Here is an 18,063-nt window from a genome sequence, read left to right on the forward strand (position 1 = left end):
GTTGTAAACAAGGAGCATAGAGCAGGTGGTAAGTATTGGAAAAATGTTGTTAAAATACAGGCTAATACTTATTTAGTTATTTTCTGTTCTTTACTTGATTTTCTTCAGCTAAAAGCTGTGATTTTCTTCTCATGAAGCCAAAAAAGTCAGGACAGTCTGACAAATTGACAATGCATTTTTCTCTGGGAAAAATCTAGGTGAAGACTTCAAGACTTGGTCTCTGCTTTATAGGATGATTCCTGCATCCCACTCCTCTGCTGAAGCTGTTGACTTCACTTCCTTTCAGGTACGACAGCTTTGGGCGCCTGACCAACGTGACCTTCCCTACTGGCCAAGTGAGCAGCTTCCGCAGTGACACCGACAGCTCCGTGCATGTCCAGGTGGAAACCTCCAGCAAGGATGATGTTACGATAACAACCAATTTGTCGGCATCGGGAGCCTTCTACACTCTGCTCCAAGGTGAGTTGGGCCACTGTCCTTCTCCCCGGCCGAGCTGCATACAATGGATTATCCATCAGGAAACAGGCATCGTCTTGATAATCCCAGCACCAAAAATCAGCTGCATCCTCAGCACCGCAGAGCTCCCCACATGCTGGTACAGACGCACACTTACACCTACTTAGCCACATTCCCCAGCGCCATGGTTGCTCCGCAGCTGTTTTCTGCTTCATTCTCAGCCAGTCCCCTTGCTGTGCAGCCCTCGTGCAGTCCAGTCCTCCATCATCATTACTATTATTGTTACAACAAAAAAAGGTTGCATAAATCTAGCTGCGCTTCCAGCTGACCCCTTTGCTTCGTTCTCTTAATGGCTTCTAACTTAACAGTTACTCTCCTGGAACAGGCTTCCAGCTGGTTGCTGGAGATCTCCCTGATTCTTTGTTCACTGGCTGTTCAAACATTCACAAGGCAGCATCCACAAAAATGACCATCCCTGTCCCCAAAAGGGCTGCGTTTGAGCTAAAGGACTGGTGTGGAGAGGCACAAAAGAGGACGGGGAGGTGGTCGGCCAGGGTGGGACTGGTGGAACTGGTTTGAGGCTGTTGGAAATGAGCATAGTTCTGCTGGTGATGGTATGGTGTGGAAGTGGAGGATTGATGAGGTGAAGGAAAAGGTGATGAAGTGGGAAAGAAAAGAGGAATAAATAGCAGGGGAGCACTGTGCTGACATACTGATAGGGGCAGAAGCTGTATTGCACAAACCATGCCAACCTGGATCTCCAAGTTCTGAAGGCTGAAGCCTCCTTAGGGTCACGGTGAGCCATCACTCCTGCTCCCAGGGGCTTGCAGAAAGGGAAGGGACTTTCAGACTCTTTGCTTTCTCCACTTCCCAGCTCTCGTTCACTCTTAGTCTGTGCCTGATGGCAATGGGGTGTCAAAAGTCATCTCCCCTTGTGAGGAACAAAGTGCTCCAAGTGAGATCATGTTCCAGAGTCACATTTGTTCTCGTATCTCTGGGACACACATTTCGCTCCCCCTCCCTATAAAGAAAGTGCCTGCTATGCCTGAACACTGCCCTTCCTGCCTCTGGGGAGCGTGGCTGAGAGGGTGCCAGCCCCTTCCAGCCATACTCACAGTTCCTCTGGGGAACACAATGACTTTCTTATGCTTTACTTCAGCGTGCAAGTAAAGACCCAACCTACCCCGCCCCATCCCATCCACTCGCATTAAGACGTCTGGCAACTGCACAGACATGAGGTTGGCTTCACCTCAAGAGCCTAATTAAGCAATAGAACCCGCTGTTGGGGGTCCTTTAGTGAGATAATTGACTGTGATGTGATTTATACACCCAGAGCTGAAGGCACAGTTACATAATGGTGCCACGGTCGTTTATCTCATTGTACTGCCCTCCAGCACACGGGCACTCTTGCCATTAGGACATGCAGTATTACAAACAGCTTAACCATCTCCAGAAGTATAAAATTATGGAAACTGTTTGGATTTGAAGACACACCCTTATCTTGAAATAGAGATCTGGATAACATTGCAGCAGAGGTGGCCTGCTATCTGCTGAGGGTGGCTTTCCCACAGGCGTTAGGGACTGTGAGTTCCCAAACTGAGGTAGCTGTTTGTTCATGGCAGCGTCATAGAAACTGAAACAAGGGCCCCTGGAGTTGCCCGGGGATGTATTGAGCACAGATGAAATGTAATTTGCTTTCCAAATGCCTCTCCAGCGGATGGAGCTGGAGCAGTTCTCAAGGTCTATGACTGTCTTGCTCGTTCCGTTGTTCTGCAGGGAAAAATGCAAATTGCAGATCCCCTTCGCACGAGAGGCGCTCGCGCATTTTCCCTCTAGACTCACAGCTCTGGCCAGCTTTCACAAATCCTTGGTGAACCTTTCAAGAAACGTGGGTCACTCTGTGAACAGGTGAGGTCTGAGAAGGCATTTTCAGAAGGTTGCAGATTCCTGTAGGATGGGTTTAGGAGCCTCTGCAGCTAACAGGCACCTCAGGACCTCTGTGGGATTTTGTCCTCTGGATTAATGACAAAGTGAGCATTTGTTCAAAGCCAAAATAGGGCACTAGTGCCCCTAGAGCCGAAGCAGCATAAAATACAGCATCCAATGGCCCCTGGATTTCATGCCTTTGGGCATCCACCTGCTTTGACGTGGGGTCCTCCATGGGCTGCAGGTGGGTATCTCCTCCACCATCATCCTCCATGGACTGCAGGGGAATCTCTGCTCTGGTGCCTGGAGCACCTCCTGCCCCTCCTTCTGCACTGACCTGGCTGTCTGCAGAGCTGTTCCTCTCACATCTCACTTGTCTCTACAGTTGCTCTTGGTGGTTTTTTTCCCCTTCTTAACTCTGTTATCCCAGAGGTGCTACCACCATCACTGATGGGCTTGGCCTTGGCCTTGGCCAGCGGCGGGTCCGTCTTAGAACCGGCTGGCATTGGCTCTATAGACACAGGGGAAGCTTCTAGCAGCTTCTCACAGAAGCTACTCCTGTAGCCTCCCCACTACCAAAACTTTGTCACACAAACCCAATACACCAATGAATTTCAGAGATCTTCAAGCTTTTCCCTGCTTCCTGGTGAAGGATGAAGGAGGGAGGAATGTATTAGCTGTGCAGAGATTTTTCACTGATTTGATTTAAAGCGCATCTCCTACCACTTTGTCACCAAATCAAGCATCTAAGAACAAAAGTATGACAAAGAGCTGACTGTCCCCCTTCTCTCCATTTGCAGAATCAGGTGTGGACTGGGTTTGATCCTGCTGGAGTCTATGTCAAAAGACCATCAACTTAAGTACTCAGTGGTAGAGCTAAAACACTTGGATCTACACTGTGGATCACTGCTGTATGTTTATAATGACAAAATCCAGTGCCGCAGCAGTTTCACACCACCACTACTGTGTACAGTAAGTTGAGTTGTGGTCCTGCTGAGATCAGTGTGGCAAGACTCCAGCTGGCTACAACAGGAGCAGGATCAGACTCGCAATAAAAAAGACCAACTAGTGTCAGGTTTCTTTCCTAATTATACCAAGCCATGCTCTTCGCTGATCTATTTCATCCAGACGAGAGATGATAATTTTGCTGTGACCTCGTTTCCTGCTGAGCTATGGCAGAGCAACTAGTGAACAAAACCCAACTTGCCTCAGAACGGAAAAACAATTGACATGAATTTTTAATGGGTGTTTTTATTCACAATTAGGTATTTATGGCAGCCTGGGAGACAGAAATTGTAATATTTTCCAGCTTTTGAGAAGCTTCAGATAAGGCAGTCTTTGTATAATGTGCTTTTAAAGCCATTCTGCACTGAGCAAATCTCATGCTTTCATACCCTTCATGAGCTCCTCTCTGCAGAGAGCAATGCCAGCTGGAGATTCAAAGGATGGGTTTCAGCCTGCCTATTCCTGAAGGATGTGGAAGGGGATATTGTTCTTCTCTTCCACTCCTGAACTCCCAAATCCTGGCCTCAAAATCTGCTGAACTTTCAGGAGCTAGTAGAGGCCAGATGTACGGAGATGTGTGGGAGCTTAGTGCCTCTGCTTTCTCTCCAAACATGAGGACTTTGGTTGCCTCCTGAAAGCGTTCCCAAGTGAAAGGGTTTGGCTGTTGTTGGGGGAACTGGTTAGCATTAACTTGCTGTGCAATTTCCTGTCACTTGTGAGATGGTGAATAAGCTGAGGAAAGTAGGTGGCCCCACTTTTTCATATATTGTGGTGAAATTGGGATCTTTAGGATATAAAAGCATGGAAAGTTTTCAGCCGGCCTGTGATTTAAAACAAAAAGCTCACCACCCACTGTTTTACCCTAGAGGAAAAGGTTTGAACCTGCATCCTTTGCTAGGGTATTACACGGCTCATCTACTGGTGCATTTTTTAACCTGTGTAAGACTTTTCTGCAAGAGTTTGAGGTGCAGAACCTCATTGGAATGATAAAGAGATGGTCCATCTTTACTTTCACTGATGAAACCGATGTTTTGCTCACTGTTACAACCATCAGAAATGCTGATGAAGCCCAGGTGAGGGAGAAAGTGAAAAGCTGGAGCTGTATGGTCAGCCTTTTGAAAAGATCTCTTTTCTCTTTTCAGACCAAGTCCGAAACAGCTACTACATTGGTGCTGATGGCTCTCTCAGACTGATGCTCGCTAACGGCATGGAGGTGGCCCTGCAAACCGAGCCGCATCTGCTGGCTGGCACCGTCAACCCCACAGTGGGGAAGAGGAATGTCACCTTGCCCATTGACAACGGCCTCAATCTCGTGGAGTGGAGGCAGAGGAAGGAGCAAGCAAGAGGGCAGGTCACCGTCTTTGGACGTCGGCTGAGGGTAAGTGAGAAGTGTGAGCAGGTTTGGACGCCACTTCCCATCTCATCAGGCCCCAATCTCATGACAGAAAGGGACAGGACTGATTTGTGTCGTCTGCAGTAGGGATGAGGCTGCAGGACAGAGAACTAGCTGTTCATCCTCACTGACACGACCTTTATGACTTGAATATATCCTTGCGTCTCCTTACGTGCTGACATTCTCTTGGCCATCACAGGCTGATTTGCCTACATGTCCTCTGCATCACTGGGAACGTGTGACTTCCCATCAGACACTGCAGGTTTAACCATCGTGTCAGGCTGTTTAAAAAAGCAGGGGATGATCATAACTATAAAATACTGCACCAATTAGTATAGGTATTTTCTACCTGTGCTGCTGGCAGTAATAGACCTGAGCACTGAAAGCTTTGTAAGCATGAGACAGGCTGAGAGAGTTGGGGTTGTTCAGCCTGGAGAAGAGAAGGCTCCGGGGAGACCTTAGAGCCCCTTCCAGTCCCTCCAGGGGCTCCAGGAAAGCTGGAGAGGGGCTGGTGACAAGGGCAGGGAGTGACAGGCCAAGGGGAATGGCCTGAAGCTGCAGGAGGGGAGATGGAGATGAGATGTGAGGCAGAAATCCTTCCCTGTGAGGGTGCTGAGGCCTTGGCACAGGTTGCCCCGAGAAGCTGTGGCTGCCCCTGGCTCCCTGGCAGTGTTGAAGGCCAGGTTGGATGGGGCTTTGGGCAAGCTGGGCTAGTGGAGGGTGTCCCTGCCCATGGCAGGGGGTTGGGACTAGATGGGCTTTGAGGTCCCTTCCAACCCAAACCAGTCTGAGATTCTATGATTCTCATTCACTGGTTAGCCTCAGGAAAATCTCTAGATTCCTGAAACTCGCTAATCTGTCAAACCTGTCGAAGAGCTGGGCTCACGGGGCATTGCATTGCAATTGCCGTTTTTCCCCAAAGTGAAGTGTTATTAACAGCTCCAGCCTGATGGTACTCTCTCCTCCAGGAGCGCGCTGTCCTTTCTGTGCTCGGGACTGATGTGTTTTGAAAACACTGTTCCGCACAATGCACCGCAGACTTGTCAGGGCTGTTTAAAGATCTTGCCCAATAAGCCTGTAATTCCTCCGCTAACTGCTGGCGAGGCTGGTAACTTGTAATAGCAAGTCCTGCGCAATCACCCTGTACCTTGCTAGTCTCAGAGTCACGGGCTGATGAGCGGTTCCTGGGAAGCTGCTCAGCACCTGGCAAATTCAGACCCTCTGAGAAAAATGCTTAGTGCTGTGTAGTGCCACCACAGCAAAAGGATTGCAGCTATTTATTTGCACTTCAGTTTTACAGCACGTATTAATGCTCTGGTTTCAGAATAAGTGTTTCCCAGTCCTTGCTCTTCACCTCTCCCTATTCCCCGCAGCGTGACCTCTGCCACCCTGGGGTGATTTCTCCCGTCTCTCCTCACTCACGCTTGTCAAGTATTGCTCTTCACCCTCCGCAACCCAGCCTCTGCTCTTTTCCCCTGGCGTCGATAGCCTCGTATTCTGTTATCAGGAAAAAAACTGCAAACAGTAGTGAAAGCTGAAGCTCCTCCTTCAGTGGGAACTGCTGTATATCCACAGATCAGTTGGCATCACCCCTCTTGTTTGGTTTGTCTTGGGGGGGTTTATTTTATTTTAATAACCAACAAAATTATCAGACAGGTCTTTTTGTCTGAAAGGAGAGCGCCTTCTGAAATCTGCAGCTGTGTCACAGCTATTTGGTGTTCAAAGCAGTTTCCACTCATTTAGCCGCAGCTCAGCTGCCCGTGTCAGTTTTATCTTCCAAAATTTTCACAGCAGATTCAAATGCAGAATGTATCTTTGTTTTATATTGTACTCCATTTGGAAAAACACTTGCAAAATGAATTTTCAGGCTGGTTACTTGTGTCCCCATAAATCTGTCAGCATTTATTCCCATTTTGAGCCTATCGGGGCCCTTCTAGTGAAGCAGAAGAGCATCTTACACGGTTGAAGGACTCAGTTGTGGCTCTACTTAGGGATTCAAAGTAACGAAGGGTGTACAAGAAGTTTTAAGCTGCCTGTTTGTACCTGCATGGCAGCATCTGCACCCCTAAGACATAAACCTGCAAGGTGCTAATTGCCTCCCTGGGGATTGCCCGGCATTTAACATATTCCGTGTGTCATGTTCCTCGCTTCCCTTGTACCAGTAATTGCTGCTTTCCCTGGCAAGGGAGAAGCTTAGGGAAGTTCAACATTTTTTTGTTCATTTGGGGAAATGTTATCATTTTCTGCCATGAGTAAATTACTACTTCCTTCTCCCCTCACCCCACCGCTCACATGAGACAGCAGCAAAGACATGGTGCTCCATGGAGAAAGAGCATGCCCAGAGAGGCTACAGCATCACTCCATGAAGCCTTTGAGATGAGGAGAACAGGATCTGACCACTGTAAAAGAGGGAGTTCCCCTGAAACTAGCATCCTTTCTGCTGCCATCACATGGATCCGCGTTTTATGAGTTGTGGCCCTTCCTCCCATGGTTGCAGGGTGTTCCTGGGGGACTGACGACCTGTTGCCATGAGCTCGACCAGCTCCCAGCATGATGAGGCCAGTTTCACAGCTACCTCCTTGCGCCTCCGTAGGAAATAATACAATGCATGTGTTTCTGTTGCAGGGATAAGGCAGGGGGCAGGAACTTCTGCATGGGTGAGGGGAAAGGGGCCAGCCCTGATGCCTTTTCCCAGTCCCATCAACGCTGACCTCGCTCTGCGCTTGGCCAGGCAGCGGTAAAGCTGCACAAATATATTAAAGCAGCCACTTTCCCTTCTCCTGTCCCACACGCTCCATGGCAAGTTGTGATGCTCTTATCCAACCACCCAGCAGTGAGATATCTCTGCAAATTGGCTGCCTACAAATTCAACCCATCACTGGCCAACAGCAACACAGACTCCATCTGCAGTGAGAGCGTTAGGTAAACTCTGCTCCAAGGAACAGAACTCCTTCCTTTTTTTTTAAAACAAACTTGAGTTTTTCAATAATGAACGATGTAAAATAATCTCTGACAGTGGAGCAAATAGACAGCCAAAAGAGACAGAGCTGCTGGCTTAGCTCTTTTATTTATTTAAACATGGAAACTCCCGTTGTAATTCACTTTGTTTTTCCCAAGACCTTGGCAGCAGGTTAATGGTGGCATCAAGACTTGGTGTCCCAGACAGTCCCCAGAACCAGTGTGACCGAAGAGGTCTCCTGGGATATGCTCCTAACCACTCCTGGTGTGTTGACCAACGAGGACAGTCCAGCATCATCTCCACCATTTCTGCAAGGTGTTGAGGTCTGGATATGGCCACCCCAACGGTTTCAGCAATCCACTGGGGAAATGGCTTTTTAGGCAGCCGTTTATCACATGGATATTGTTGGCTCCTGGAGTTTTCATTGCAGAAGTATAGTTTGCCTTCCTCTGCTGAAGGTTGCCAGAGTGTTTTAATGAGAAATTTTCCCTTTTTGTGCACAGGCAGATTACTGAATGTTGTTTAATTACAATTTAAGCTAAAGGAGCTCTATAGGAAGCATTGGAGAAATCAGAGATGGTGGTGCGTTTATGTTCTTGCTTTTCCAGAGCAAGCTAAGGGAACTTGCTGTGGAACGTGAGTTTGGGGCTAAATTTAGTCTCTCGCATATAGAGGGGAGGTCAAATACACTGTGAACTGTGGATTTAAATTTACCCTGTCTCAGTCCTGTGCTGATCACAAGCCTTTTCAAACACTCTGAGGGGCAAAACCTTTTGCAGGAGCTTTTCAGACCCCATTCCAGGATAAGGACACCGGGATGTAGGATGGCACCTTATTTAGCTGCTCACCATAAAACACAGTTATTGGACTGAAGCCTGCAGCCCTGTCAGTGCTTCTGCAGAAAATTCACTTCTATTCAAGGCATGCCCTTGAACAAGGATGAAAAAAAGATTTAGCCCCTGTTCAGAGGCTATCTGGCAGGGCAGGGTTCACTTTCCCCATCACCTTGCGGGGTAGCTGTTGGCACTGCAGCACTTCTCGGAGAGAAGAGAGATTACACCGAGAGAGCAGCAGAAAACAAATCATAAAACAAATAAAAAATCATGAAAAGGGAGACTGGTTCCAACTAGTCATGCAGAAATGGCTTGCCAGAGCGCGGGGAGGGTGGAATGACTTAGGGCATAGGTAATGGGATGCAGAGATTTAGGCTGAACTTAAGAGCTATCCTGGGACCTGTTATTTGGTCCTTCCAGCACAGTGAATGGCACTGCTGCTGGCGTACGGATCAGGGAGGCCACTTTCAGCCTGGATTACTGTCCCAGCCCTGGAAGAGCTCTTTCCAGCTCTCTTGGCAGAGACCAGTAGCAGAAGAAGCTGCAGCTGCCAGGCTGGAGCTGTTCTGTGAATAGATGGAAGGCAGAGATTCTATTCCTTCCTACTTTGGTTTTGTTTTTTTTAAAGCAATTGCCACTTCTGTTTCTCTATTTATAGCACCAAGTACCTATGAGATATCAAATTGCTCTGTTAGTTACATGTGTGCATCTGTACTTAGAGTTTTGATACCTTTTTAATTATTTCCCAGCTTGCCTGTTACAGTGGGCTGTTGGCTGATTCCCTCTTTCTCCCATTGCCCATTTCCATTCTATTTTACACACACTTAATTGGAGCATTATCTACCCTTCCAAGCCATTTCTTTCCTCGAGTCATTCCTGTCTTTTAGCATTGTTATTCGTAAGTTGAAAATAATTTTTGCACTTGCATCCTCTTACATCATCTTCACACTTACATCATGGCACTGATTCCTTCTCTCTCAGCTGGCCACATGCACCCTCAGCTCGCTTCCACATTTTCTCAGCTGTGCCTTTGCCGCTTCCAACCCCCAGCTTTCTTTTGAAATGCCTTCTTTTGAATTCTGACTTTGCAGAGTCCCCATTCTCCAGGTTCCAGTGCAGACATCTGCCCACGCAGCACAAAAGCACGGCAGGGGTCCTGCCTTTCCCTCTCCCATCCCTCCAGGGCTGAGGACCCCCTTCTATAATCCCACATCCCTCAAAATATAGCAGGAATTCAGTCATGCACCCTAAAGTAATGACCAAGATCAAAGTTGGACCAGGGCTGAGAACAGTACTCAGGTCAGGAGTGTCCACTTTACCCAGAGCAGGATAAGGCAAGATGTTTAACTTGCAATCTGAAGACATTGCAGCAACCTGCAAACCCTGGTTTATTGACTGCAGCTGAAGGGCTGCCAAGGGAACTGAAAACCAATCCAGCTGCTTGGAGTTTGAAATTCATCCGAGAAGAATCTGCATCTTTCTAGAAAAGATGGGTTCACCAGCTGAAAGAGGGTCAGAACTTGTGAGACAGAGAAAGAGCTGTCACCAGCAAGCTCATGCTGGGAGTGTGGGTTTTTCATCCTTGCTGAGTACTTTGCTACTGTGATGATGTGGCTTTGTAAGTCTCCTCGCACACGCGGCTAAACATGAGTTGTATTATCAGCTCCTTTTTTGTATTGCTGTGCACTACAATCCCTGAATCAAAATGAATTCCTGCTCCTACCTTTGATGTAGATACCTTTGATCTTTGGAAATGCTGAGGCAGTGGAGGTAACAGGAGTGTAATTATGCAACACTGAATAACCCCAGGACAATGAAGCTAAAACTCCAGCTCTCACAGAAAAGTTCTTGCTCTTTGTAACATCTACAGTGGTCAAGGCCTCCATATTTCATCTCAGGGGAAAGGCTTAACCTCCAGTGCCTGCAGTATATAACTCAGAGAAAAACTCTATTTTCCAATATGTTGACACAACATCTGTCTTTTTTCTACAAGTATTATTTTTTGATGTGCATGAAAGCAAAAGGCTATATATCCTAGGTTTGATAAGTAGAGTACATTGCACATATTCCTTTCAACAAGTTGTCATTACATCTTCTGTAGGTCTATAATCACATCTGCTGTAGTAGTCCTAAGCCTAGGTTTGGAATATGAGCAATGTTCCTTCACGGTGGTGCTTCAGAGGTACCCTGTTTTTCTGCCTCTCTCCTCAGTGAAGCCAAAAGAAGCAACGTTAGGACAACTCTTTGCTTTGAAAATTGCCTCTTATCCAGAGGCAATGAACAGCTGGGTACTCTCCGGTGTGCTCTAAAGAAGTGTTTGGTGAAACAAGGCTAGTCTTTGTAATTTAAACGGTTTTTAACTTCCTAATTCTCCATCTCTTTCCTTTAGGTTCACAACAGAAACCTGCTGTCCCTCGACTTTGATCGTGTGACAAGGACAGAGAAAATCTATGATGACCACCGCAAGTTCACGCTCCGCATCCTCTATGACCAGGCAGGGAGACCCAGTCTCTGGTCGCCCAGCAGCAGACTGAACGGGGTCAACGTCACCTATTCTCCAGGTGGACACATTGCAGGGATTCAGAGGGGCACGATGTCAGAAAGGATGGAGTATGACCAGTCTGGCAGAATTACATCCAGGATCTTTGCCGATGGCAAATCATGGAGCTACACTTACTTGGAGAAGGTAAGAATCCTCTAATCACTCAGAGATGGTGCATTTGGTGCAAATGGGATTTACTCCTTTGACTTCAGTACAGCCATGCTCCTTCACATCAGCTGATAAATGGTCCTTATGGTCCAGGACTCCTCTTCTGCCTACACTAAGGTGCATATAGTAACTTTGGTGCCAGATCACCAAAGAGCAGTTGAAAATAGCCTAAGAAGTGTCTTCCCAGTCACACTGAGAGCATGTCTTGATTGTGTGAAGCTTTGACATTTGATTTTTTAAGCACAGTATTCCTATGCTGAGCTAGCTGCTATATAAAATATCTTCAAGTAAAGTCAGAGAGGAGTGAACAGTAGGAATTTCCACTAGGATTTTCCATGTGAAAACCCATACAGTCTGACATCGTGCCTTCTTCAAGTGGCCCATTCCTGCTTCGTAGGAGCTACATGTAATTAAAAAGTGCGAGGCATGAATCCAGCCAAACTGTTGTAGCACACTTTGCAGTGTTTTCTGTAGTCTGCACTCTGTAGGTTGGCATGGAACTTAAATTCTTCTCGGTATTACCACTCATCATTACACTGCCCAGTGTCCTATAGATCCATATGCTGCATACCTGGGGGTGGAATTTTTTTATTCCTGAGTTTTGCACAGACCCTATCCCTACAACAATTTAAGGAAACTACAGTAACATAGCTTTTAAAAAGCAAAAGTTATTGACTTGCTCTTTGTAATATACAATCAGGGTGAGTTGTTTGTTATATGCAAAAAAAATCTCAGAACAAATAAGCGTGCAGGCAGAAGTTTGCAGTAAGAGACTAATGGAAAATACAGAGACACAGTGAATTAATTGGCCATTGGAAGGTGTCTGTCATGGTTTAACCCCAGCCAGTAACTGAGCACCACACAGCCACTCACTCACCTCTATTTCCCCAGAAAATTTAACAGGATAACAAAGGAGGAGGAGGAGGAGAAGAAGGATGATAATAATAATAATAATAATAATAATAATAATACCACCAAGCGATACACAAATGCAATTGCTCACCACCTGTGAAAAACAACCCAATGCTCAGTCCGTTTCTGAGCAGTGATCCTGGCTAGCCTCCCCAGTTACATACAGAGCAAGACGTTATATGGTATGGAATATTCCTTTGGCCAGTCTGGGCCAGCTGTCCTGGCTGGGCTCTCCCAGCTTCTTGTGCACCTGGCAGGGCATGAGAAGCTGAAAAGTCCTTGACTTAGTGTGAACACTACAACTACCTAGCCACAACTATAAAACATCAGTGTGTTATCAATATTATTCTCATACTAAAATGAAAAGTACAGCACTATACACCTACTAGAAAGAAAATTAACTCTGTTCCAGCCAAAACCAGGGTGGTGTCAGGGACTACTTTTTCAAGCATTGTTTAAGTCGGTCTACCAATTTTATTTATTTAGTCTGTAAAAGCTATTGGCACAGGGAATTTGGGTAAAGGCAGCTAGCTAGAGTATTGATTGGAACAACTGAGCATTCTGAACTTAGACCTTCCTCAATGCACTAACTGCTTCTTCATCTGACCTACTCCTACTTGGGGATACTCGATGTAGCTGCATACCTCTCACCATTTAACCCTGTGGTTCCAGAGATTTATCTCACTTGCCCTGCTCTTTGGATTGGAGAATCTTGCAGGTTTTGTGAGAGTTGAGTATGATTTTGCCTGAAAACCGGAAATATAATCTATACTTTTCTCCTTCCTATCCAGTCCATGGTGCTGCTCCTTCACAGCCAGAGACAGTACATCTTTGAGTTTGATAAGAATGACCGGTTGTCATCGGTGACCATGCCCAACGTTGCCCGTCAGACTTTAGAAACCATTCGTTCCATTGGTTACTACAGGAACATCTACCGGCCACCAGAAGGCAATGCCTCGGTAATTCAGGATTTCACAGAGGATGAGCAGCTCCTCCATACTTTGTACTTGGGGACAGGGAGACGTGTCATCTACAAGTATGGAAAGTTGTCCAAGTTAGCCGAAATGCTCTATGACACCACAAAGATCAGTTTCACCTATGATGAAACCGCTGGCATGCTGAAGACAATAAATTTGCAGAATGAAGGGTTCACATGTACGATCAGATACAGACAGATAGGACCCCTCATTGATCGACAGATTTTCCGCTTCACTGAGGAAGGCATGGTGAATGCACGCTTTGACTATAATTATGACAACAGCTTTCGGGTGACCAGCATGCAAGCAGTCATCAATGAGACACCTCTACCCATTGATCTCTACCGGTACGATGATGTGTCAGGCAAAACTGAGCAATTTGGTAAATTTGGAGTCATTTACTACGATATCAACCAGATTATCACCACTGCTGTCATGACCCACACTAAACATTTTGATGCCTATGGCAGGATGAAGGAGGTCCAGTATGAGATATTCCGGTCGCTAATGTACTGGATGACTGTGCAGTATGACAACATGGGAAGAGTGGTTAAGAAAGAGCTGAAGGTTGGCCCTTATGCAAACACAACTAGGTACTCATATGAGTATGACGCTGATGGCCAGTTGCAGACAGTGTCAATCAATGACAAACCACTCTGGCGTTACAGCTACGACCTAAATGGAAACCTCCATTTGTTGAGTCCGGGGAACAGTGCCCGCCTTACACCGCTCAGGTATGACCTCAGGGATAGGATTACTAGACTGGGGGATGTGCAGTACAAAATGGATGAAGATGGCTTCCTGAAGCAAAGAGGCAATGATATTTTTGAGTACAATTCAGCTGGCCTGCTCATCAAAGCCTACAATAAAGCTAGCGGGTGGAGTGTGAAATACCGCTATGATGGCCTTGGAAGGAGAGTCTCTAGCAAAACCAGCCACGGCCATCACTTGCAGTTCTTCTATGCAGACCTGACCAACCCAACCAAGGTCACCCATTTATACAACCACTCGAGCTCCGAGATCACCTCCCTCTACTATGACCTCCAAGGCCACCTCTTTGCAATGGAGCTCAGCAGCGGTGATGAATTCTACATAGCCTGCGATAACATTGGCACTCCTTTGGCTGTCTTCAGTGGGACTGGCTTAATGATTAAGCAGATACTATACACAGCATATGGAGAGATCTATATGGACACCAATCCCAACTTCCAGATCATCATCGGCTACCACGGAGGACTGTATGACCCCCTCACAAAGCTTATCCACATGGGACGGAGAGACTATGACGTGCTAGCGGGTCGGTGGACAAGTCCAGACCATGATATGTGGAAACATCTGAGTAGCAATAACATAATGCCTTTCAACCTATATATGTTCAAAAACAACAATCCCATTAGCAACTCTCAGGATATCAAATGTTACATGACAGGTAAGACATTTCTATGAATTAACATATTCACAAACTTGCTATTAGTGAATAGGTTTCTTCTCTCTCAATATCCTGGTCACCATGAGGTTCTCCAGTGTTTAATATAATGGACACAAGCTTTTCTTTGCCTGTTGACCTCTATGTGCAGGGCATGTTTAATTCATTAGCATAGATGGAGATTGTGATTCCCAGACCTGTTTCCTTTTCTTTTCCTTGGTGTTTTATTCTCTTTATTTTGCTTCCAGTTTTTCGTTCCCTCAGATATCCCAAGTTTAGCTACTAATTAATGTCCCGATAACCTTTCTTTTTGTAGAGGGGCAGCTCTGTTTACACAGTTTTGCCTAGAGATTTATTTGCAACTAAACAAATGACATGCAGATTTGTTCTAGCAGAATGGCAACAGCAACTTAAACCTTTTATTACAGTCAGACATTTCAGAGCACACCACAGTAACCATGTAGTTCAAAGTTAATCATCTGCCCCACAGAATTAACAGATTCTACTAAAAGTCGATAAAAGCAGGTGCATTAGACTTAAAGGCCAGATTTTAGGGCACACCTGCCCCACAGCTTGACATAACCTCTGAACTGCCTCTCCTGGGACTTTGTAAAATGGCAATAACATAAGCTCTGTGTATGTTTTATATACAGAAAATCATTCTGCAGGTTAAATGTCCTTCCTTTATTCATATTTTGTGCAACACTGGTAGTAATGTTTGAGGGGACTGTTTTGCTGGGACTCTTTTCTCTATATACTTCCCATTGGAAAACCAGGTGACACAATCACAAATCAAATGTACACATTTCTTAAGGAGATACAATTAATTTTTAAATGGTGTTGCTCAGTCTATCACAACTTTCCCATATGCAACAATATTTGCCTCCCCCTAAGTTACGAGATTGGCTTAATAGCAAAAAACAGTTATACAATAAAAATCTTGCATTGTTCTATTCTGCTTGTTTTTCTAGCCATTAGGATGCACGCTTTCAGGTTCTTCTGCAATAATGAGAAGGATTAGATTGTATTTTTTTTAATGAAAAGCTGTTTTCTCCAGAGCTGAGAAGATGATGCCATGAGGGAAGTAAAATATGCCAAAAGATCCAGGCTAAGATCCTGTGTGTTGGCCTCATTCTGATAATTAAGGCTGGCAGGGAATATTTTGAGATAACTTTTCCTATCAGAAAATGCTCATTTGTCAAAACTGAATTTGTTTATGGGAGAGGGTTGAGCTTGAGAGATTTCTCAGCAGAAATGTTGTAAACAGCTCTCAAAATTGTCTAAATGGCAAATCCAAAATAGCCTACAAGAAAAATTCTTTTTTGGTTTACAACTGGTCCAAGTTAAGTGTAAACTAATGATTGAAAACTGGAAAAGAAAAATTAAGGAGTCAAAACCAAAATGAAAGATCTTCACTTGAAATTGTTTTCTTGAACTGATCTAGTTTTTGAACAGTTGCTTTGTGACATATCAACAGATTTTTATTTTACTGCTCAAGTCAACACAGGACAAAATTTCCAACCCTGTCTTGGAACAGGTGAACAGCTTCCCACCCAGCCCTGATGATAACATCAAGATGTCCAAATCTGATACTTCAATATTTTATATGCCCCAAATAACTTTTTCCATGGTCATAAAAGTTCTATATTTATTCTTTCAAGAATACAAAGCCCAAGTACATTTATTTAAGTTTCTCCTCTCCCAGTGTGTGGAAGAAACAGGTCATGTAATGGGATGAGTGCCGTGATGCTAGGCTGCTGCTCTGGCATTTCTTTCTGCTGAAGCTTTCCGGCACCTCGTGGACAGGACCAGCGATGAAAGTGTCCTTGTCATCACAACCAAATCTGCCCAGATTTGGGCACAGGGAACCACTCTCTGTCCCTCCATCCCCAGCCTGGGACCCGCTGTCCTTAGGGGAGCTCAGCACCCAGGACACGGGCGAACGACACGCTTTGGTCTCCAACGATGAGGTTTCTGAGCTTGTGGGTACAAATTGGAGGCACGCAGAGGGGAGAGCAGGAGAAGCAGGTATTTACGTTTTGAGAGGCCCATTGTTAAACATGAATATTTTAGCGATTGTGCACTTCATGTCGCAGAGCTTTGCTGCCAGCTTCAGCAATCCTGATGGATTGAACTGACATTTCCATTACATGTGTCTGCATTAAGCACTCTTTTTCTTTGCCCTCAAATGAATTTACTGTGAAATGTGTTGGCAGGGTTACTGTAGCTGAAAAAAACCTGTGTGATGTGAAATGTACTTTTCTGTCAAAAAAGTTGTCACTGCCTCTTGGCAAATTAATATTTTCCCCTCTGTTTTCTCAGCTCCACACCTTCCTCCCATGGTTTTTTTGTGGGTTGGGTTTTTTTGGTTTTGGCTTTTTTTTTTTTTTTTGTTCTGGGTATTCCAACACCTCTTCCCAAAAAGAACAAGCTCCTGTTTGCAAATGTTTTGAAAGTCAGTTTTCTGAGAAGTAGCTAAAAAAGCCTGTCTTGAATCTTTCCAGGCATGTTACATATTTTTCTGATGTTCAGCATCCCTTCTCTGTATCCTTTTTAACATTTGTGAAGTGCTTGGAAAATGGTTCCTGCACCAATGCCGACCTTCGCTGTTTTACTTTGTTCTCCTGACCACCTGGACCACAATATGTACATCAAAGGTCTTCATTTCACATGAGAAGGATTTGGAAGCAGGCTGGCTTAGCACTAAGTGAAAAAATAATCGAATGAGCCTTTTAATTTCTTTCCCTCCCCCCAACTTCTCTGTTTCAAAGACACTCCAAAAACAATCTGTACATTGAGTGAACAGAAGTGTTTTTATTACAGAAATCCTCCCCCTTCCACATGGATTGTCGCAAGGGCTTTTTGGACATCTGCCCAATCTCAACATTTTGGCCTGTAAGAAAACAAGCAACAGATAGTGTGTTTGTTTGGCTCCTGGCTCTCCAGTCATCTGGAAGTGCCTTCTTTGCCTCTTGCATCCATAATTTCTTTTCCAACCAGCTCTTCAAAACACTCATTTAGTCTCATGGGGAATAGAGAAAAAATATTCAAAGATGCATATTTGATTATTTAAATTGATCTCTTCTTCAGATTGCTTCAACAACGTTTATTGAGTTTAGCAAAATGAAAATCAAGCCCCTTGCACGGCCGGCTTGAAGCAGAGCAATCACCAACACAATCCCGGTTACGTGCAAAACAGTTAAGACCCCTGGGAGCTGATATTAGTTAAACTTTACCTTCATACCTTTCTTTTTCTTGCAATTGCTGCTTGTGTGCCAAGTACACACCATATTGCTTGAGGATTGTAGCAGGTGTGTCCTTCTTTAGAGTTCAGTGAAGGCAAACAAGGTGAGAACATCAAATGCTCTGAAGTTAAGGGGGAAAGTGATGCTGATCCCAAGCAGATCTAGGAGTTAGCCAGCCTCATCATTATTTCCTCCAGCAGATTAACATTCAGCTGTTATTC

At 45.3% G+C, this 18,063-nt stretch overlaps 1 protein-coding gene across 7 annotated transcripts in view; it reads left to right on the plus strand.

Moving 5' to 3' along the window:
- The window catches only part of TENM4 (teneurin transmembrane protein 4), a 610,330-nt gene that overhangs the window by 580,003 nt on the left and 12,264 nt on the right, over window positions 1-18,063 (plus strand). For all 7 annotated transcript variants that reach the window (XM_075742510.1, XM_075742514.1, XM_075742513.1 and 4 more), the window contains 4 exons: window positions 287-459; window positions 4,530-4,765; window positions 10,962-11,258; window positions 12,986-14,600. In XM_075742510.1, the coding sequence (XP_075598625.1) occupies window positions 287-459; window positions 4,530-4,765; window positions 10,962-11,258; window positions 12,986-14,600 (2,321 nt within the window). The remainder of the gene's footprint in view (window positions 1-286; window positions 460-4,529; window positions 4,766-10,961; window positions 11,259-12,985; window positions 14,601-18,063) is intronic.

The sequence above is a fragment of the Balearica regulorum genome, chromosome 1, assembly GCF_011004875.1.
Source record: "Balearica regulorum gibbericeps isolate bBalReg1 chromosome 1, bBalReg1.pri, whole genome shotgun sequence".
Lineage (NCBI taxonomy): Eukaryota > Metazoa > Chordata > Aves > Gruiformes > Gruidae > Balearica > Balearica regulorum.